The sequence below is a fragment of the Vigna umbellata genome, chromosome 2 (assembly GCF_029865625.1).
Source record: "Vigna umbellata cultivar VRB3 chromosome 2, Vumbellata_1.0, whole genome shotgun sequence".
Classification (NCBI taxonomy): domain Eukaryota; kingdom Viridiplantae; phylum Streptophyta; class Magnoliopsida; order Fabales; family Fabaceae; genus Vigna; species Vigna umbellata.
Window position 1 is genome coordinate 12900369 of NC_142166.1, and position 23880 is coordinate 12924248.

The following is a 23880-nucleotide window of genomic DNA, read 5'->3' on the forward strand; positions in this document are numbered from 1 at the left end:
TATATATATTCGTACAACTTTCAAAGAATCAAACTCCGGTAATACTTTTTTTTTTGTTTTATGTCCTTGACTCTGTACAGAAAATAATGAAAAGGAAAAGTTGTGTTTGCGTGACAATTTTTCATTAAAATTATATATAATTTTCAAAAAATTGATTTGTAAGTTATTCTTTTTGCAAATTATGAAAATTATGAAAAAAACACATGTTAATTGAGTAATAGTAAATTATATTTTATTTATCTATTAACTTTTTGTATTAGAAAAAAACCATATAAAATCTTAAAATTATAATTAATATCTCAGAACTATATAAATAATAATGTTAATAGAGAATATATAATTTAAATTCATGTGTCGTAATAAGTAATAAATATAAATAAATTAAAATATGGTATATAAATATTTGACTAAAGAAAACACTTTTTTTATAGATAAAAATGATCTTGTGCTGAGATTCGGCCGCTGGACATGATTGATGACACCGCAACACGCTTATGTTGTACAGAAACCTAATCACGCATAAAGTAACATAAGTTTTTTAAATTTAAAACTTAGTTAAATATAATAGGCTGTAGTTCTGATTCATATATAAGGAAGAAAAAAACAATGTGGGGTCTTGTGGTTGATTCCCGCTTTTTAAACACTATTATCCCGCCGTCCCAACACCTCTTCTTCTCTCTCCACAGTCTACCCTAACCCATCCACCCTGGTCGATGCTCCTGCACTTCCATGTCTACCTCCTCAACCCACCACACCTATAGCCGAAAGCAGAAATCACTCGGCTTATTGTGTACCAAGTCTCTTTCTCACTCTTACTATCAATTGCTTCTATCCAATTCAATTTCATCCTTTACTTCTCACGCGCTTCTTCATCTTGCAGTTTTCTCAGGCTTTACAACAGAGATGGCGTCCGCTTAATTGGTCTCGATGACGCCGCATCGCGATTAGGTGTTGAGAGACGCCGGATCTACGACATCGTCAATGTCCTAGAGAGCGTCGGGGTTTGTATTCGATCGCTTACAAGGTTTTGTGCTTGCTTTATGTTTTCTTGTTTTTTTTTTAAATTCTTGGTTTTTATATTTCAGGTGCTGGCCAGAAAAGCTAAGAATCAGTATACCTGGAAAGGCTTTTCTGCGATTCCCGAGGCTTTGCAAGAACTCAAGGTTGTTTTTCTTCCGAAATTAAATGACTGTGTTGGACTATTGGCGTTTAAGATTTGATGTTTATTTTAGGTTTTTGTAGGAAGATGGTTTGAAAGAGAATCCTGGATCTTTTGATGACTCCAATGACAGCGCGAAAGTGAGAGAACTGCCTTTGGTGTTTTCATTTTACGATTTTATTTCGTAGTTTTGGGGTTAATGACTAATTTAGTGTCGAATTGTTGTCAATGGTTTAGGTGTCTGATGATGAGGATGAGGAGGAAACTTCTCCCATTGTCAATACTGAAAGTCAGAATGACAAGGAAATTCCTGATTCCACCGCTCTTGGTCTATCCTCTAAGAATGGTATTTTTATTATTTTTTTCTTTTTGCTTCCGAATATTTTGCTGATTTAAAAATCATTGGCTGCGTTGGTTTTTAATTTTCACTTCAATAAATATGTTATAAATATTTATTTGCCATTGTGAATGTTATTGTGAAAAATACATGTCTGTGGCATGTTGTCTCAGGAAGTAGATGCTGCAAGGTTTAATAAGCAACTGCACCCTGTTCACTTAGTTATCGTACCTTTCTGGTTTTCATGCAATCTTTCCCCCTCAATTTATATATTAAAACTGTTAAACATTGAAATCAGAAGAATGACTGAGATCGATCCACTTTTTCCAAAGCTATAGTGGGTCAGCAAGCTGATAAGTGACCAATCATATGACTGTCAGAGTAGAAATACCCAATTTGAGTTTTTTTAAAGAAAAATAACAGAAGAGGTATTGAACAGAGAAAATAGGTGATTATTTTGTGACGTTCGACATGGGAGCTGAGGAGATTTCTTAACATTATTGTTGGTTATTAGTAAGGTTTTTCTCTTACAAATAAAAATAATTGCCAAAAATTTTTAATATACTGCCTCATTTTTATGAACAGAAATGGATTCCAAGGTCGAATCGTGCGTGTTTGGTTTCATGTTGATTTCTTCAGAATCACGTTAATCAGTTAATGTGATTTTAGGTACATGTTTACATGTTTAGTTTCACATTAAGGATTTAATTGAGCTTAAAATTAATTCTGAGTCGTATCAAATTTACGTAGTTTTTGTGTTTGATAAAAAAGTTATATTGAATTTTATTAAAAGTTTTTTGGATGCAAAAATCCAAGCATAAATCATATCACTTGAATATTAATTTTAACCAACATTTTGCCAACATTCTTTCAAATAAACACGTAATTCAATCCCTAAATAGGAGACTACGTTATTTGCGTAGCTGTTTTATTTGTTGATGGCAAGGATGCTTTACCACTTATAATATACCTTCAATCTTTATCATAATCGTGTGGACTTTAAACGGGTGTGGTTTGGTGACGCAATTTAGATAGTATGTTATTGGTATTTATTTTCTTTGAAATATGAAACCTAAAGGTTGTTGTGGTATTTGCCATTGCAGAAAACAGAAGGGAAAAATCTCTGGCATTGCTTACTCAGAATTTTGTTAAGCTTTTTATCTGCTCTAGCGTGAGTGTCGCTAATTTATCGAATTTTTCTCGGATATTCTAACTTTATAACATATTAATATATGTTGACATTTTTAACAACATACTTTTCAGATCGAAATGATCTCCCTTGACGAAGCTGCAAAGCTGTTGCTTGGAAATGCTAATACATCAATAATGAGGAGTAAGTGATACTAAACTCTGGTATGGCTTGGTAAATATCTTAATTAAGCACTCGTATAACAAAGTGCTTCTAATACAGGTATTAATGTGTAAACTATTTTTATGTGTACGAGGGCTGTCAATACACTTTCTAACACATTCTATTATTGGTTAAAATTTGTTTGAACTACAAAGCATGTATAAGACTTATTAGAAAAAAGTGAGACAAAATTTAGTTATGTTTAGTAAGTTTCAGTTAATAGAAACGAGTGTGTTTAGATGTGCGTCTTAGAGAATGGTGCTAGTTTTTTTCTTATATATAGATAGCAAATCATTTTCATGAGTTATTTTGAAAAATTTATTAAAATAGGTCAAAGACTGTTCATGGACAGATCATAAGTTAATCTTATAAGTTTTCTATTGTTGGAGAATCTAAGATTAATAATTGATACAATTTAATTGTATCATAAATGAATCTCTTAAGTTATTATCGTTGTTACGGTTCAACAATTTATATTTTTTCTCCTAGTTTCGTGAAAAATATTAAAAAGTTACGCCAGTTTAAATTTTTAAATGAAAAGGAATTGAAAAAACACTTGTAAACTTATCTTATTTTGTTATTTCACTACTTTATTTGCCACTCACTCATTCAATGCCAGTAATCCATACAGTTATTTAGTCGTTTTGTTTCCATTCTTCTAAACTAAGGTTATCATAATAGTTATTTTATATGACTTTCCAGTTAAACAATATATATCTAATAGTGTTATTTTATATGACTTTCCAGTTAAAGAGTTTCTGTAGAAAAAAATTGTTAATAGTATTTTATATGCGTATCTACATATATATGTATATCTAAATTGTCTATAAATGAATATAAATGGATATGATAAAAATAAATTTTTTGATCATTATATGCAATTCAATTAAGATACGCTATATAAGTATGATTTCTTTGATTTTAGAAGAAACAGATTTTGAAACTAGATAAGTTGAAATAAAAAGATTCTAGAGGGTCTTGTCTAATTTAATCCATTTGTTTACTTTTATTCATAAATATTTATTTTCGTTTTTATTGTATTACGTATATACTACACTAAAAATGAAAATTATTGTTTTCTGCTTAAATTGTATTTATTTTTAATTGAAATTGTTTACATTGAAAACTATATGTTATCTGTATGATATATTAAAGTAATATTTCAGTCTTTTAAAAAATAGCTTGACGACTCGTTATTTGAATCCCGATTTGATTACCTATTTCTCAAACACTTACCTAATTGTTTGTCGTAAGATGTAAACTCTTCCATTTACACCCTTATGCTTGTTCATCATGGTTTGACAAAGAAAGAATTTAACTTTCTGAGTTTTTATTTGTATGATACTGGCCTTTCAGCTAAAGTCAGACGCCTATATGATATTGCAAATGTGTTATCCTCCATGAACCTAATCGAGAAGGTGATATTCTCCTCGGTGCACTTCAAATTTCCTCTTAGAATCTTAGAAAAGCAGTGTTTTACTTTTTCACCATTTAAAGTTGGCTCTGCAGCTTTCTGTATCCAACTGAATTACAGTAGTCTTAAGATGAGTTTGCTATGGATGCAGACCCATACAACAAATACAAGAAAACCAGCATTTAGATGGTTGGGATGGAGAGGTAAAGCATGGAGTGAATCAGTTGACTTAGCTCACAATTCAAATTTCAACGAGCCAGGGAAAAGAAAGTTTGGAACTGACATCACAAACACAAGTTTTAAAAGGAGCAAAACTGATTTTCTCTTGGATGGCCACACCTGTAAAATGCAAAATCAACAAGAAAATATCAGTTACAGAGTACAGCTCGACAGAAGCAACTTTGAAAAAGATGCAAAACAAACTTCAAAGGGCTATCAGTTTGGTCCTTTCGCTCCAGCTTATGTGCCCAAAGTCGGAACCTCTGAAAATAATAGCGGGAATCAGGTGCATGACTGGGACAGCCTCGCACAGGTTCATCGTCCTCAGTATCAAAACCAAGGTATCTAGGTAATCCTCCCCTGCTTAATAGATATGGAATTTTGTTTTGTATATCTGCATAAGAACAGTTGTACTAGATGTAAATTTATCCTTCATTTGTTACGGCAAAAAAATAGTAGACTCTACTGTGTTTTGTTTGAACTACGACTGTAAATGTGACTTACTAAGTGTAAAGTTGCAATTTTATTAGCTAATGTGAAACAAAGACTGCAACTTTGACTACAGTATTTAGTTTCTTCTGAAATCATGTTCTCTTGTTTCTCCGAATGTCAAGTAAATCTACTTGCATATTGTTGAATTACAAATCATAATTGCACCAGTACCCTGCTTAACCTTCTGAAATGGAAACTGATTTTTATATATGTACTATGTTTATAAGAAAAAAAAGTCTAATATATTTTCTGTCCCTTTGATGTCAAACTTCAAGTTGGTAGATGGAAATTTAGAATGATTTATATTTAACAAGTTCATTTATTGGCTGTTAATTATAAGCCTTTTTGTGGAAAAGAATGAAAAAATTAAATATTTGTTTTAGTTTGCACGTTTACCTTATAGGCAACCCTATTTATAATTCTTTTTAGAGGGTCAACATGTGTGGTATGCAGTGGGTAGATGTTTGCAACTTGCAAGTAGGTTGGTGCCTGAGTTCCAATAGACTGAAAGTGAAGAGCAGGGCATGTTCTCTGTAATGATAGGAGTTCGATTACTATGGTTGGTTGTTCGATGGTCCACCATTGAGATCCTGTAGAGACCTGAATACTGCTCTCGTTAACCAATTGTTTTATGAACCCAAATTATGGAGGGTTTAGAATAGTAGGTCCAAAGCTAGTGCAAATTTACAGAGTGCGAAGAATGATGAGATAGTAGGAGAGATTTTTGTCACAGTTGGTGACGTCAACATCATTTTAGAGGGGCATTGATAGGTTGGGTAGGATGAGTTAGTTACAGTGAGAATCGTTTTGGAGGGGCATGGATATTTTAAGCAGGGTGCCCAATGATTCAATCATATTTATGAAGGATAGAACTAAATTATTATCTCGTAAATAGTTTCATTTTATTTCCTAACTTTTACATGATGGCACAACTAGGTTATTTATTAGGTTTGTTATGCAGGGTTTCCATTGTATTCAGGTATTATCAATAAAGAAATGCCAGTCTTGTTCTTTTTATTATCTCTTTAGTTTTCTTCATAGTTTTGATGGTAAATTATTAGGAACAGCATAATTCCTTTCATCTTAACAACTGACAGCATAATTCCACAAGAATTCACCCTGTATACCATGTTCTCGCCTTGTATGATAGATATCTACTAATTAGTATTTTATAGGGAAGAAAAATTAGCATGCAACTGATTTGGTCCAGTTCATTTCTTTCTAACAATTAAATTGATAAAGCCTACAAATTACACTACAGAAGGTGGTTGTAGTCGAAGAGTCTGAGACCTTGTAAACTCTACACTAAAATCTCGTACTCTTAATTTAGGAAGTCTTATAACTTGTAATAAGATTCTAACGCCCTACCACTAACACTCTTAATAAATCTATCAACTTTATGATCATTCCTAATGATTTGCCTTTTTTAATGTTATATGGAAAGTCCATTGATTGCATAGTTGTCAAACCAAAACATTAATGCTTAGTTTGGAGATGTGTCGTACGCATTAAATATAAAAAGATGTGTGTACATGGATAAAAATTGAGTCCATATCCATATCCCATGCAATTCAATTAATGATTGAATTTAAGATCAAATATGATATTTTTAATCGGTTTGATTTTAAATTATTGACTAATTTTTAAATTGGTATCAAACCATGAACTTGTTTTAGGGAATGAGTCGAAGATGTCATAAAGGAGAAAACCGAAATATAAATTAACAGAAACTGAGTTGAAGATATTTTAACTTTGATCAAGTTAAAAATATCTTGACTGAGATTGAACCAAATATGTCTTGGTGTAGACTGAATTGAAAATGTGATGCTTCGGTTCTTATTGATTATGCCTTTCATCACGAGCGGGTTGAATATGACTTGACCAAGTTTAAATTGAGATGCTTTGTTCGGATAAAGTTTAACATACTCATCAAGCCATGATCAAATTTGAATATGTTCAGGTTGAGGTTGAGTTGAAATATGGTCGGTCCGGTTGAGATTTTTACATTATGTTGTGATTGAAGCTAGTCAAAAGATGTTCAGGAAACAATTCAATTAAATAAGTTAAAGTTTTGATGCAAAGTATAAATGTCTTTGATTTTCTGTAGTAGTATGGAATTGGGTTACAACAATTGAAAGATTTATACTTTCCATTTCAATGTACCGTCGTAGCAATTTTATTTTTGAAAATTAAATTTATTTGATGTATGTGTATTTTGTGATGCAGCTTTGAGAGATCTATTCTCTCACTACATGGATGCGTGGAAATCATGGTACTCTGAAGTTGCTGAGAAGAAGCCAACGAAAACCTTATAATTGACGTGTCCGAAGGTAGTAAAAGATTGTAGCTTTCTCAAGAAGGAATGATCATTTAAAGAATCCATGTTCTCCATGTATTAAATGACTAAAGTTAGTCAAATTGTTGTAGTTTTCTCAAAATGGAATCAATGCTTTCCGTGTATTAAATAATTTTTAAAGTTATTAAATTTATAGCAGCTTTCTCAAAAGGAAATGTCCATTAAAGAATTCAGTTTTTCATCTGTTAGCGTGTTGATTTCCTTGTTGCTTAAGATCAATTAACCATTCTTGTAGATTGTCTATAACACTTATTTCATTTGTTTATTAATTAATTATAATATACAAAGTGAATATCATTCCATAAACTATCAATTTATATTTTCAATTATTAAATTTAATAATTTCACTTTTGTTACAAATTTTCTTTATATTTTCACTTATTTACTTAAATTAAAATATCCATGCTGAAATACAAATAAATGTAGCGGTTCAAGCCAAAACGTTGCTGTTTCCTCTCTCCGTTTTGAATATGAGATAGATGCAGTATAATTTTGAAAATTGTTAATGTTTACTGTCAAAATGATTTTGTGTGTAAGGAAACTAGATTTGGACCATTTAATGATAGTTACAACAAGAAAATGTTAGAAAAATACAAGGACAAACAAAAATAACTTAAGCTCTAATTATCAAATGATAACAATTTCCTCAATCTAGGTTGAATCAAAACTAGAAGGGATGTTATGGTAAGGATGAAGGTGCAAAAGCTATTGAGGATAAGGGTGAGACTCATGGCCTTTGATGCTTTAATGGTGATGTGGTGGTGTTTTGATGGTGTTCTTGGAAAGGTTAGGCCAACTCTAGAGGAACGTGGTTTGTTGGGAATTCAAGTATGAGCCTAAGTCCCACATTTGGTAAAAATGAGAAAGTGAAGCATCATATGAAGATGAAAACCCATTAATCCATTGTCTTAAGGTTTTGGATAGAGAGTGATGTCAATCCCTTATATGGTTGAGCTCAGGTCTCATTGTCCCAATGAACATCCTCATCTATAAAACTTAATAGAGGAGACCACCTAGGATGCTCTAACCTTGAAATTAGATAGTAATAAAATGACTCAATATTTTGGCAGCATTTCATTACTAATATCAAAGTGTGAATACAAGGGAGAATACATCTATTTATAAGCTAAGAGTATCTCCAAAATGTAGAAGCAAATCTTAAAAACACTACATTGACCTAACTTGGAGACAAAGGCAAAATCTTCTCCAATAGGAGGAGGACATGTGGCTACTATGACGTAACCACTAACTATGTGAAATCTTTTCCAATGACAGCATGACACATGACCACACTCACATAGTTAGGATATCCCACACTCTTGTCCGCCAAGCTAGATTAAAAACTTTGACCACATGGTCAACCTAAGCTTATGGACATCCACTTTGGGCCTTGGGCTTTGTTGACTCAAGTGGTCCAAAAATCTTACACTACTTGACCCAAAAAACAAGGTCTAAAATAAATCCTAGACTGCTTTACCCAAAAATACAAGGCCTAAAATAAATCATAGACTATTTGACCCAAAATAAAGAGCCCAAAATAAATCATAAACTACTTGGCACAAAATACAAGGTCCAATTTATTCTACTCTACTAAAAGCTCCATGATGACCCAAGAGAGAGTTTATACCCACCTTCCACAGATGACTCTTAATCTTATTGAAGATGCTTGGTTTTGGTTAGAAGGTATGCCATCACAGATTCACGAGGCGTTACAAATAACTTGTGAGGTGTCGTAGGAATGTGCCCTCTACAATAGAGAAGATCGTACTGTATAAGGTTGACATCCATCTACATGGATAGATGTTTGCATGTATTAGTAATGTATTTATTATGTTTTATGTTGTTTTGAACTTTGTATTAATATCTATAATTAATCTCTATAATTGATGCTTGACAAAAATATATTTTCCTTTATAAAATTAAGTTACATAATTCAAATATCATTCATACTACAAGTTTATATATCTAGTACTGATTCCCATCAACTCTCCAAATGTTTGCATCCTACTAACATAAAAGGATGACCACGCTCCAGTCTCAGGGTAACAATTGTTAGACGATATGATATCATCACTGATATAGGACAACCTTCTTGTAGGTGAACCTGTAAAGTAATATTAGTAAATGAAAGTGCTATATAATGTAAAAAAAACTAATTACTTTACCTGCACAAAATGAGAACCATGAACATGTCTTATACTGATTAGTCGATGTTGTCTACAATCAGAAGGTGGTGTAAAACATAAACATAGTGGGAAGATCATAATAATTTGAACCAATGACAAACATATTGATGACATTATATTGATTAGAAGTAACATAACCTATATTTGATATAATCATCCACTTGTTCATAGTAGACTGTAATTAATGAAACAAATCGTTATAGAAAAAAATGTCTAAGTAAAGTATAAGGTATAAGAGAAAGTACCTCTGATTGTGAATCTACTAACAAAGACTTCTTCAATTCTTCTACTTGACCATAACTTACTAATAATCTTGCATGTGTATCACTGGCCAAGTTCTTTAAACAAATCATGTTGGATAAGAGAACAAAACAACAATACATCTACTCCAATGAGTATATTTGTCACGTTCTAACAACATTATTAGCTACTGTTATTTAGTTTTTGAACCTCCCAATGATCATTTGTAAGTGTATCTTGCATTATATAATTGTTTGATTGTTAACAAGATTTCATAATTCGTTTTGTTTGAAGGAAATAGAACTGGATTTTGAAATCCAATGAACAATTTCAAAAACTGGATTTTGAAACCCATAAACACAAATTAAATTACAAAATCCGGTGGTTGTAACTCATCCACGTTGGAAAACTCGATACAATCTAAACTATTTAAGATGAAAACCATACTTGTAGTTCAAACTATTTATAGATCCAATCTTCTTTTACTACCCAGTAGATCACCTTTAGCAAGCTTCAAATGGTTAGAGTAAAAACTCTGACTTCAAGCAACCACGAACTTTGTGTGGTGAAGGAAAGTCCGTGTGGTGAAGAAAGAAGAAGTTACTTAGGGATGTGGAATGGGGAGTAAATAATGTTACACATTTACAATGGTAGTAAATAATGTTACGAGGTGCGGGTAACAACAGTAAATAATGTTTACCTAATTATTTAATATATAATATATAATATATAATTTGTAGGGTTAAAATGGAGATGAGAGTAAAATTTGGGGATGCAAGAAGAAAACTTGAAGTGTAGGAAGAAGCCCCCTATACATTTACATGTTCAAGTCTTATGTCTCTGTCTAATTCATATGGGTTCTGGTCCAAAAGTATTAGTTTGCCACTTAAATAATTAATAATTTTTAAAAATTTAAAAATTTCAAAGAATTTTCTTACTTAAGTATGCTTTCATTTTAGTTCAGTTTTAAACAAAAAAATTATTTGTTTCACATTTCAGTTAACAGTTTGATTCAGTGCTGGTATGGAATGCTGTTTTGTGCTACTTAAGTTAATATTAGCGATAATGGTGTCGTATATGACACTTGAAACTTTTGCACAATAGAATATATATTTATACCACACTACACACTTGAAGGAAAAAGATTGTTTGCAGCCAAAAACAACTATCTGACAACCTACTCTAAGAATAAAATGATCTTTAAAAAATAAACTTTTATATTTGTAGAAAAAAAGAGAGAGTATCAAATGGGTGTAAAACACTTTCAGAAAATATCATTGTCCTTATTAAAATAGCAACATTAAAGTGTGCGTATACAACAATGAATATATTGCAATTTTGTAACAAAATGGATGATATGCATTGTTTTGATCAGTTTCCGAACTAGATATTAAATTAAGCACAAGTAACGGCAAATAAAATGACAAGGGAAAAAAGAAGCCAGCAATGGGAGCCATAGAAGTTCTATAAAAGAATCTCATCTTGAACACCAACATTTAGGGTCTTATGTGGCAGAACAATGCTATTAAAAACCACCACCTCATCCTCAACTGTTACAGATTCACCTGCTCAAACCAAGGGAACAAGAATTCCACAGTTGAATTTAACTTTACCTTTACATAGCAATAAATAAACAACAAATATAGCCTAAGAAAAGTAAGAGACAAAGTTAAGAGAGGTACCAAGTATAGTTACCCCAAGCTTTGCATTGTAATCTCCACTAGCCTGATTCAGTATATCCAATTTAGCAAACAAATTGTGAATAGAATCAACATATTTACCCAAAAAAGGGAAATTGAGTGTAAAGATAGAAAATGAAAATGTAAGCACAAGATAACATTATATAATGGGAATATCTTCTTCCTGGTTAACTAGATGAGAAGGCATCATTATAAGTGTTTCTGAGCCATTTTGAGAGCTATAGATATGTAGAAAGAATTTTCTAACTTGCCTGGACACGTGCCCATAGTCCAATAGAGGATTTCCATCCAACAATTGCATGACTAACAACAGCATTTTCCTGTAAGATGAAATATGAAAATGTTGAGTTCCAAAAACACTTATGCAATTCAAACCAATTAACTGTACACCTGCCTTGATCTCTACATCATCAAGGATGATACAATTTTTTAGCCTTGCACCGGCTCCAATACGAGCATTTGCAGATATTGATACACTTGGACCAATCTGTTCAATAAAATTTACAAGAGTTATTTTTCATATCAGTTTGTTTCTTCATGTCATTTAGATCTTCTTCTCTTGTTCTTTTTTGCATTTGGGTGGGGACTGCATGATGTGATTTCAACAAAAAGTGTATGTTCACGACTCCAATCCAAAGGGCAAAGTTATACAATTTGTAAATAAATCATAATATGAATACAAACTGATAGGAAAATTAAGTCTATCATGCATCAGAAGGAAAAATAATATCCTTAAACTGTTAAAAATTTGAAAACCACCATGTCTATCATGGCTGAAACAGAGAAACCGAGAAGATAGTGAAAGCCTCTGATTAAGGATATTCTTCACCTTAGCAGATGGATGCACTTTTGCTGACGGGTGAATATAAACATCACCAGTGATGCCGGCTTTCTTAATACCATCTCCATTTGCTAGTAGATGGGGAGATGTGTGGCGAAATTGGGCAAGATACAAGCTAGAACATTTTATGGACATCCTGCAAGAATTAAGTCAACATTTATGGTACTTGCCATGGAAAAAATGATGAAAATGTGTAACATAATATGCAGGCTTACCCTGGAGTTTTGATTTGTTCCCAAAAGTCATTGGTTTCATAAATATATAACTGTTTCTTCCCCGCAAGAGGTGAGAGGATATCTTGATCCAATCTGACATAATTTGCTGGAAGAGTCCTGAAGAAGAACTATTCAGAATCAGATGTTACAGTAATTGTAAACTGTGCATAGTGTGCATAATATAACTCTAGCTTTGAAATAATAACTTCAGATGCAGGAAAAGCAGCATGTATCCTAGGTATGCAAACAAGATTTATAAAAGCCCCATAGTGAACTGATTACTATTAGTCAGCGATTCAACAACTATTTGCTATCTTCAATAAATGTTAGTACTCAATTATATGTAAAAGTTGAGTATCATACATTTTATTAAATAAGCAAATTGGAAAAGAATGATATCTGATTGCTAATGTAACTACTTAAATAAGCAAACTGCATGGATCCTGTTTGAGCCATGAAATTTTTCTAGCTGATGCTAAGTCTTTCGACTTTTCATATGTACAAACCTTGGGTCTGGCTGCATTGCTTCAAAGCTGGAAACGCGTCTTAGGTTAGCTGCAAGTAAAGCGAGTTAATACACACGAGGACAAACTGCAGTATTTCCAATTCTGTATGGCCAGAACAAGTTAAATGAAATGAAGAATTTCACGTTTTGAAATTAAAGGTGAAGTTTTTCTTTTTTCTTTTAAATAATTCATATGGGTCAGCCTAAAGTATTTAGCTGACCTCTGTCTTTGCGCTGAGTAGAAACACCCTCTATGGCTGTAAAGATATCTGGTGTAAATATGTACACACCACAGTTTATACGATCACTTACCTGCATTCAAGTAAGGTAGTAAAGTAAACAAAAGTGTGGAGGAGAGGAAAATTTTCAAATTTTATTTCAGCAGTTCGAGGAATAAGCACATGATGAACATACAAAAGTTTCAGGTTTCTCTGTGTAATGCAATAGTTCATTAGTTGTTGGATCAGCAACTAATTCCCCAAACTCGCTCGCTGACTCTGCAGAAACCTTCAAAAGGAGGAAGAAATAAAAAATGTAAGAGGCTAATCAACAAAAATAATGATAAAAATACAGTGTATGATACTCTTCTGTGTGTTTATTCTCCAACCTTCACAACTAGTATTGTTCCCATCCCGCCATATCTTTTGTGAGCATCTGTAGCCATAGGTGAACGTAAAAGAAACAATTAATTGTTGCCACAGCCATATAACAGTTAAAATATATCAAGTAAGCTAAAAGTTTTTCTTCTGCAAAGAAACTAAAGCATCAAACAGTTGCAAGTAGAAGAAACTAGTGTACATCAGAACAGAAATTACCTAGCATTTCTGGCAGTGGAAAACTGCAGCATACATCACAGTTCAGCAAAAAGATATATGACTGCCATACAACACGGTCAAGACTATTAAAACGTGTAACACAAGCACTAGTGCATAAGACATTAAAATAAGTGAAATAGACACTTTCTGAACACACACACATGTAAGATAAAATCAAGAATGGACAAAGTCATAGATAAAGATAAAAACCGGATCATCTTCCATGATCAGATCTCTAAAGTGATAAAGGCCACCAGCCGAACCATGTGGTCTGTCTTCCTTCAAGTATCTAATATTACAGAAGAAAAAAAATGACATAAGAGACCAATCTTGTCTTTAGAAAAAATTAAAGGTTACAAGAGATGCATAGAAAGAAAAGACAACAAACCTAACAGGGATTTTAAGCTCATTGGAGATAGAAGATACATATAAGGCAAATTCACGTTCCTCATAGAAACCAATCAGATAAATCTGAGCCAAATTAGGAATCTGGGACACAAATAACAGTTAGGTACTTGGTAGATTATACAAAAATACAAGATAATACATCATTTATGATTATTCTTAGTTAAAAATATTCACAATTGTGTTCAATTGTGTATGGTATGTACCCTTTTACAAGCAGAAATAGGATGATGAACCATTGGTTGTCCTGCTAATGGAAACAGTGGCTTGGGTACGTTGAATGACAATGGACGAAATCTAGTACCTGTACATGCAAACATAACAAAAACTATGGAATCATAATCAAGGAGAAATAAATGAACCATTCTCCAAAACCACATTATAATACCAGTTATAACGATTTAAAGTAAATCTTAAGAAGTTCAGTTTCACATCAAGGAATTGATTCAAGGTCCAGAAAGTTTTGGGTTGGATCAAAACTTTTAACTGAACTACTAACTTGGTTTTATAGCGAAAAGAGCCAACACAAATCACTTAACTTCAAAATCAATTTGTAATAGGTTGGCCAAGCAAACATTTAATACAACTTGAAAAACCAATGTGTGTGGCCTGAACTTAAGAAACTAAGACGAGAAATTGAAATCAGTGAATAGTGAAATGGTGAAGTGGCATTGAGTGAATAAAAATTGTGGTGTGAATGAATGAATGGAAGGGAAAGGAATACCTTTAGTGGGTCCTCCAACCATGATCACAGCGACGACCCTCTCATCTGCAGTTACCATATTGGCTAAAAGGGAGAAACTTTGATGCCCTGAAACAGTTAAGACGCAAGAGAAGAAACAATAAGGTTGAGTTTCAGAGTTCAGAATGGGGTGACTGATGTCACAGACAGAAGAGAGAGAAAGAGAAAGAGAGGGAGGGAGAGAGAGAAACTAACGAACAAAAATGTGAAATTGCAATGTAGTTTCGGGGCTTAGATTAGATGAGGTTGTCTTGGATTTGTTTATCAGATCACAAGTTTCGTTGTCGGTACATATAAACACACAACTCAGTAAATTTTACACTGTTCCATTTTTTCCTGCTCTGTTTTTATTTTCTGAGTTTTTTTTTTGACTGTTACTGCTACGACAATATTAGTTTAAAGAGAAACCATCCATTTATATTTAATACGTTATTGGAAAATGTTAATCATGACATTGATTGAGAATCTAATAATTAAAAGCATTTATATTTTACTTAATTAATATATTAAATTATCATTAACTAATAGTGATGAAAACTTTGTGTAATATATTAGTACAAAACTTCGCATATAAATGAGGATCATTTAATGACATATTTCATCATTTTATAAATTTTCATATGTTTTACTGACAATATTAAATGTTAAACAACTGATGTCACAGAAATTAAAAAAAAATATAGTTTATTACAATTTTCATAAATCATATTATTTTTTAAAAATATTTTCTTCATGCATCTTCAAAATCTTTCCGTGCTTAATTATCAAGTAACCTTTTGATCTCGACTCAGAATTTTAAGTTTAATTTGAAGATTAATGAATCCCTTCTCCATGAATTTAAAAAAAAAAGTTGACTTCTCGTCAAAATTGTGTGACCTAAGAATTTATTTATTTTTATAAAAATCCTACTGTAGTGTTAAGGTAAAATAAATTTTACTTATTAATTAGTATCTAAATTAGTTTTTAATTTAAAATTTAAAATCAATAATAAAAAATTAAATGTTTTATAATGTTAGAAATTAGACTCTGATTTATAAATCAACTATATTTTTTCATCCATAATACAAAAAATATTTTAAATACTAATAATTTTTAATTTAAAAATAGTATATAACTTAATTAATATAGTAACTAATTATTTTGGTTATTAAATATTTTTTTAGTTGGATCGATTTATCTCGTTTTCATTAAATTAATATAAGCTGATAGAAGTTGAGTTTAACCTAACAAATGGCTGAAATTTTGGTATGAAATGACACAAACGATGAAGACAACAAAAGGAAGGAGCAATACAACGTGTACAAAGTGGAAATTGAATAACTAATTAACTCCTTACCTGCTAGTAACCCTAATAACATGTTCATGCATTCGTCAATCATAATTTGAGACACAGAAAACAAAAGAAAGAAAAGACAACGTTATATGTTGTTTGAAGTGAAAAAAGTAGTGAGAAAGAAATGTTATATAGCACACAGAAGAAGAAAAGCAGATTGTTAACGAAGTTGCTTTCATGAGATGGAAAAAAGGGAAGTTTAGATTCTAAATCCTGAGAAAGACAAATTGGTACACCAATCATGTGAGATTAATACCTAACCACACAATCAATTACTTTTACATCAAGATACTGGAAAAGTAGACATTAAAAATGCTTCAAAATATTTTTCTCTTCTTCATCAAGCAACCTAATTGCTATGTTCTCAGCATCATACAACGTCGCATTTATTTTTGTGGGTCCAAAAAGTCTAACATTGTAGTAATAAAGTAATAAATAAAGTGCAAGTTGCATCTTCACTTATAGATGCACCCTCAAAAGGAACACATTATATTGTAAATTACTTTATAGGAATTTTATCATTCTAGAAGCTATACAAAATTTTGTGGTAAATTAATTAACCGTTGACTTAGACTACTGGATGCAAGTTCACCACTTCCACCAATATTTACAAACTCAAGAACATGTTAATCTACTTTTAAAATGTAAACGAGTGGACGAATCTTTAGAATAAAAGAATTTGAAGAACAAAATACATTAAATATGAGGCGAAATATTATTCATGAAGAAAATAATATAGATGTCTGGTTATATGTTATAGGAGATAAAGTATTAGACATACTCTTAGTTAATGGTTAGATTAAAATAAAAATTTAGTTAAAAAAAATTCAAATAAGAGAATTGCAATATAAATTCTCCAAATGTAAGTATAAAAAACATTGGATAAATAATCGGTTGAGTACAATAAATTGGCATATCTCGTTTTTATTACAACATAAAAGAAATAACACTTACAAAAACTTTAATGATTAAAGTAATAGAGTATATGTTTACTCTTTATCCGGGGTAGACAGGAGACTAACAATATTGTCATAGCTCAAAAACGTGTGAAGTGTTGGAAAGGAAAGAAAATTTATATAGTGATTAAATGGGATTTAATTTAAAAAAGCCTTCGTAAGTTTTCATAGAATGTTTCGATGAACCCTTCTTAGCATTATATATATAGGAATGTCATATATATCGATTTATACATATCACAACTTCAAGGGCCATTCGACACATTAAAGTAGAGAAAGAAAGTTGAAAACCAATTCATCTCAATCGAAGTTTGCTTGTGAAAATAGGGCTAACACTAAATTAGAATTTTTATTTCAAAGGATATGTATCAGGTCATAGAAGCTTAGTAGGTTTATATATATATATATATATATATATATATATATATATATATATATATATATATATATATATATATATATATATTTCAACTTACACATTATTTAGGTAACAATATAAAAAGATGAAAATAAAATATGCGGTTACGAGTATTCACATATAAAATACGTGGCGGGTAGTTACTATGTGCAGATATTTATTATTCGCAATTAACGGATAATGAGTATTTTAATACCCGCTTGTAAACAGGTTGGGTACGAGTATTATACTATCCGATCCACGGATACCTGTTTCCCGAAAAAATAATAATAATAATTTAATTTATATTTTTTAAAATCAAATTTTCTCTTTATTACTTTTAAAAAAAGAAAGCTTTTCAATTAAAAATTAGGTGACCCTGATTAAAAATCCCAATTGCCGAATTATTGGTTTCTTTCAAAAGCTCTATTTAGAGTTTCTTTCCCCAATCTCTTCTCTTTTACATTTCTCCCAAGATAACCTAGAAGCTGCAAGCTTCTTCTCTATCTCTATTCTTACACGAACAACTCAACTTGGGAAAAATCATATGTGCGTTAGGAAAAGGTGGCCTCGTCATGACGAAGACGGTTTGCAGCGATGGTGAGACTCTGACAACATTATCGTCTTCCCTGGTGCATCACGAGGGTGCATGACCCTTCTTCTTATTCTTCCTCCTTCATGCTAATTTGCTGTGGAAGGAGGGAGGTGTTTGCTTTTGATAAATTCAGATCTTATCTTGTTAGGTCTAAGGTTATTGTTTACACTGATCATGCTACTTTGAGATATTTGTTTACTAAGCAGGATGCAAAGCCACGATTAATTCGTTGGATTTTCTTATTATGAGAGTTTGACTTGGAAATTCGAGATAAGAAAGGAAAGCAAAATTTAGTAGCAGATCACCTTTCAAGATTGAAGTTTGATGAAGTGAACTGGGATATCTAGCCTATTTTAGAGGAGTTTCCAAATAAGAAGTTACTGACCATTACTTCCTTGTTGTGGTTTGTAGATTTTGCTAATTTTAAAGCAGTTGATATAATTCCTCATGACCTTACTTTTCAGCATGATGCTAAATTCTATTTTTGGGATGATCCTTTGTTGTTCAAAAGAGTTGGTGATGGTACCATTAGAAGATGTGTTCCTAAAGATGAATTTTAGAGTATTCTTTAGCATTATCATAGGCCAGATTATGGGGGACATTTTAGTGTTGAAAGAATAAGTTTTAAAGTTTTACAAAGTGGATTTTATTGGCCTACTCTATTTAAGGATGCACATAGTTTTGTTAAGCAGTATGATAGATGTCAAAGAGTAGGAAATATTTCAAAAAGAAACGAGATGCCTTTAAACAACATACTTGAAGTGGAAATTTTCTATGTTTGGGGTATATATTTTATGGGGCCCTTTCCTCTTTCTTTCTCAAACCAATACATTTTGGTTGATATGGCTTATGTGTCTTAATGGGTAGAGACTAGTGCATTACCAACAAATGATGCTAAGGTGGTGGTTTCTTTCATTAAGAAACACATTTTTGCTAGATTTGGGGTACCTAGAGGAATCATTAGTGATAGTGGTTTACATTTTCATAATAAAAAAATTACATCACTTTTGGGAAAATATGGTGTCAAACACAAGATAGCTACCCCTTACCATTCACAAACTAGTGGACAAGTGCAAATTTCCAATAGGTAGTTGAAAAGAATTTTGAAAAAAATTGTGAGCTCGTCTAGAAAAGATTGGTCTAGAAAATTAGATGATGTACTTTGGGCTTATCATACAACTTTTAAAACTCTTATTAGAATGTCACCATATCAGTTAGTGTATGGAAAATCATGTCAATTACCAGTAGAATTAGAGCATAAAGCATTATGGGCTATTAATTTGCTAAATTTTGATTGAAAGAATGCACATGAGAAAAAGGCTATTGCAGTTGGATGAGTTAGAGGAATTTAGAATGCAAGCTTATGAAAATGCTCGAATTTATAAAGAAACAACAAATGATGCTAAGGTGGTGGTTTCTTTCATTAAGAAACACATTTTTTCTATATTTGGGGTACCTAGAGGAATCATTAGTGATAGTGGTTTACATTTTCATAATAAAAAAATTGCATCACTTTTGGGAAAATATGGTGTCAAACACAAGATAGCTACCCCTTACCATCCACAAACGAGTGGACAAGTGCAAATTTCCAATAGGAAGTTGAAAAGAATTTTGAGAAAAGTTGCGAGCTCGTCTAGAAAAGATTGGTCTAGAAAATTAGATGATGTACTTTGGGCTTATCATACAACTTTTAAAACTCCTATTAGAATGTCACCATATCAGTTGGTGTATGGAAAATCATGTCAATTACCAGTAAAATTAGAGAATAAAGCATTATGGGCTATTAATTTGCTAAATTTTGATTGAAAGAATGCACATGAGAAAAGGCTATTCCAATTGGATGAGTTAGAGGAATTTAGAATGCAAGCTTATGAAAATGCTCGAATTTATAAAGAAACAACAAAAATAATGACATGATAAAAAAATTTTGTTTAGAGAGTTTGCCCTAGAACAACATGTGTTATTGTATAATTCCAGGCTTAAATTGTTCCCAAGAAAACTAAAATCTAGGTGGTTAGGTCCTCTTGTTGTTAAGAAAGTCTTTCCCTTTGGTACAATTGAAATCTCAGACCTTAATTCAGAAAGAAATTTTAGAGTAAATGGCCAAAGATTAAAATTGTATTTAAGAGGTGATTTTGAAAAAAAATAGGATCAGTGTCTCATTCCTATCACCAATTGAAAATGACCATCACTAGTTTTCTGTTCTAAAAACAAGGAGAGAGAAAAGGCAAAAATGTAAGAAGAAAAGAAAAGAAACCCAAATCTCTCACCGGTTCTCCTTATTAATCCACACTTGCAGCTGAGTTTGCAACTCCACACCGTCGAGATGCACTACGCATGCCGCCAATCATGCTGTAAACCTGCACACCCCACTGCACCCTCCAACCGACGAACACCTCTGGAACAACGTCGCTCCAGCCGTCGTAATCCAATCCTGGTCACCGACCCCTCGAACCAGTGGATGCCCTCGCCGCAACTCCGCTCATGCCCTTAGTGTGCAGCGACTTCCATGACCCAGACCACCAATCGCTACCCCTGAATCTATGTGTCCTATTTTAGTACCGCCCGAAGTTGAACGATGTCTAGGAAAACATGCTCGTTCTTCTGTTAACAACTCTCTTGGTATTACTTTTCAAAATACAGAATAGAGGTTGAGGTACACTTCATTCATTAAGAGAGTCATTTTGCCTACAAGGTACTTAGATGAAAACACCTTTTTAACTTTAACTCATTTCAGACTGTTGCTCAATTTATCATTACATTTTACATTGATCTAAATACATTTTAGGGTTAAATATGTTTTTGGTCTCTTAACTTTCAGTGAAAATTGGAATTAGTCCCTCTTCAAAACTTTGTCCTAATTTAGTCCCCAAACTTTAGAAATGTGTGAATTTAGTCTTTTTAACTAAATTTTGTTAGGTTTATTTGATGTTTCAAGTACGTTTCATGATAGCATCTGAATTGTTTATACCTTTTAACACATTTTTGCTTCAATGTTAACTGAGAAATGCATTTGAAATATCAAATAAAGTTAACAAAATTTGGTTAAAAGGACTAAATTCACACATTTCTAAAGTTTGAGGACTAAATTAGTCTAAAGTTTTGAAGATGGACTAATTCCAATTTTCACTGAAAGTTAAGCAACCAAAAACATATTTAACCCTACATTTTATTTATTTAACAACTACACTTATATCTAAATATATATTTCAATGAGTTATGTTTGCTGTAATAACTAACAATTCATAGGATTTAACATTCCTTCACGGTTTGGTTTTCATATGTGATGTTTTTGTTCCAAAAGAAAGTCCTAGAAATCTGGAGACTTGCACTGAATTTGGTTTTATTCTCCATATGTGTTATTTAATTTTTTGTAGGAGTATGGACATGCTGGTATGCTACTGCTCAATGCAGTGTCTTGTGTTCTTTTATTGAGGTTAAGCAGGTTATATTAACATGTTACAGGCTGAGAATGAGGCATACCCAGAGAGAATATACTAAATGACATTTAAGAGAATATGAAAGAAAATAAAAAATGGAAGAGATTAAGGAAGAGGAAACTTATGATTTGAAGATGCGCCACTTGAAAGAAGCTCCAAGATAAGCATCAAAGGAGGGCCGCCACTTGCTTGAGCAAGATAAGGTCTGCCCAAAATAGGGACTTTGGAGACAGAATACTATCTCAAAGAAGATTGCAAAAGTGCAAATCAACTCAAAATTCAATTGATTCAAGGTAAGGTCCAAAAAGGAGACCCCTAAGCCTTCTTATATAACCTTTGGAGTGAGCTACGATGCAAGATCTAGGAGATGTGGGACTTATGAGTGTGGAGGCCGTCCAGCTCAATTCTCCTATAGGGACTTTTGAGTCCCACATTGCTCAATTCTCTCCACTCCAAAGGGTTTATAAGGCAACTAGTTCTCCTATAGTTCAAAACATGAAAACTAGTTATGTTATCTAATGCTACACGCCTAGGACGCCCATTTCCTCTGTTAACAGTGTTAACTAGTAAGGTGAGATTTTTGGCTAACATGACAAATGGGAGCCGATTTTAGTGCCCTTTTTGAGTTCTGTTAATTCCATGCTAAGTTAAGGTGTTACAATTCAAAGACCAAAATGATGGTTTTCTCTTTCAGTTGTATGGAGATGGCTGCTGCGTGACAACATATCACTTCATTATGGTTGAAGGCTGGTGAACTGATGCTAATGTTGAGATTTCTATACTTTCAGACTTAGCATAACTTGCTGATGCAACTTCATTTTTGCTTCGGGAGCAATCTGCTTGTCAACAGATAGAGTCAGACAGTGAAATCGATGATGTTGATAGTGCACATGATGAAGTGCTGATGGATGCAGTGTTTGATATTCTGCCGGCATTTGCAAAGTCCATGGGTGTTTAAAATGAGTACAATTCAGTTTAAAATTAGTATAGTTAGCAGTTCAGTTCAGTTTAAAATTAGTATAGTTAGTAGTTCAGTTCAGTTTATATTGTAGTTTAGTACAATTTAGTATAATTTAGTTTAGTCCAGTTTGATAAAACAAAAAACAGTTCAGTTTGTCTGAATTGTTTTACAGTTCAGTTTGTCTGAATTGTTTTACAGTTCAGTTTAGACAAATTAGTTTTTAGTTCAGTACAGTTTTTAGTAGTGCAGTACAGTTCAGCTCAATTCCATTTGCCCACACAATGGTGGTACCAACAAAGTGCCACGGTAACAATGTAAAACCTGGACTTCAATGGCGGCACCAAAGGCATCACTGCATTAAAGATATGGAAGAACAACAACGGAAAAAAAAAGATAGAGGAAAGAGAGAAACAAACTTTAACGAGCAACATTATGGAGGGAAAAAAATCTTTGCAGCTTTGGTGGAGAAGAATAGCGACTTTTGTAGTGAGGGGATGCATAAGTTGTACTCGCCAACAAATAAAAATTTCACAGATTAACCTTATGCTTTTATATAAAACCATAGCATATACTGTGGCAACCAGAAAATAGACTATGAAGATAACCGTAGTCACAGTGTAAGTTATACTTATTCAACACCTTGTTAGAAACTGCAAAAATATCACCATATTTGTATAGATTACATTTTTCTTATGATCTTATCCTATACAATATAATTAAATACGATATTTGCACCAATGTGAACATCAGACACTATTGAAAGAGTAATAATCAAGTTCAAAGATGAAATATTCCAAATATTTGAGATAACAAATCTTGATTCAATTTCTTTTTTCTGAAAATGAAGAACTTATATCAAAGTGCAGGTAAAAAGTCCATCCAAATATCAATTTTGAAACTTTAAGAAATAAAGTAAATGTATGCAACTACTGAGACAAAGAAGATATTTATTGAAATTGTGCCTAAAATAACTACAAATAGGTATTTTTTATTCAAATTGTTTTTATATTAAGTTGTTTGAATTGTTTTAGTTGTTGAAGATCTGATAATAATTTATGATTTACGAATATTTATACCTAAAAATATGGAATACCATGATATACAATTTATATACTTACTTTCGAACTTTATAAAATCAGGCAATCAATACAATATAAATCATCTCTCGGATTAAAAAAACAACAAGTATTAACGTTGGACAAGCGACAATATTCTTCTGAC

At 32.1% G+C, this 23880-nt stretch overlaps 2 protein-coding genes across 4 annotated transcripts; one reads left to right on the plus strand and one right to left on the minus strand.

Annotated features, from left to right (window-relative positions):
- Positions 1-597: 597 nt before the first annotated feature.
- Positions 598-7625, plus strand: LOC124843587 (E2F transcription factor-like E2FE). 2 transcript variants are annotated; one of them, XM_047320363.2, is made up of 10 exons: positions 598-797; positions 881-1001; positions 1086-1163; positions 1243-1299; positions 1397-1505; positions 2600-2667; positions 2760-2829; positions 4204-4265; positions 4413-4829; positions 7199-7625. In XM_047320363.2, the coding sequence occupies exons 1-9, from the start codon at positions 730-732 to the stop codon at positions 4827-4829; spliced, it is 1050 nt and encodes a 349-aa protein (XP_047176319.1). In that variant the 5' UTR covers positions 598-729; the 3' UTR covers positions 7199-7625. The 2 variants fall into 2 exon arrangements, with proteins under 2 accessions (XP_047176319.1, XP_047176318.1); XM_047320362.2 differs by having other exon boundaries at positions 4413-4821.
- A 3377-nt stretch (positions 7626-11002) lies between these two features.
- LOC124843588 (uncharacterized) lies at positions 11003-15249 on the minus strand. 2 transcript variants are annotated; one of them, XM_047320365.2, is made up of 16 exons: positions 15173-15249; positions 14960-15046; positions 14442-14539; positions 14219-14319; positions 14041-14119; positions 13831-13891; positions 13623-13669; positions 13430-13522; positions 13237-13327; positions 13017-13065; positions 12511-12627; positions 12284-12431; positions 11849-11941; positions 11706-11774; positions 11437-11479; positions 11003-11319 (listed from the first exon to the last, which is right to left on the minus strand). In XM_047320365.2, the coding sequence occupies exons 2-16, from the start codon at positions 15015-15017 to the stop codon at positions 11219-11221; spliced, it is 1248 nt and encodes a 415-aa protein (XP_047176321.1). In that variant the 5' UTR covers positions 15018-15046; positions 15173-15249; the 3' UTR covers positions 11003-11218. The 2 variants fall into 2 exon arrangements, with proteins under 2 accessions (XP_047176321.1, XP_047176320.2); XM_047320364.2 differs by lacking the exons at positions 14960-15046; positions 15173-15249 and having other exon boundaries at positions 14442-14615.
- Between the last annotated feature and the right edge of the window lie 8631 nt (positions 15250-23880).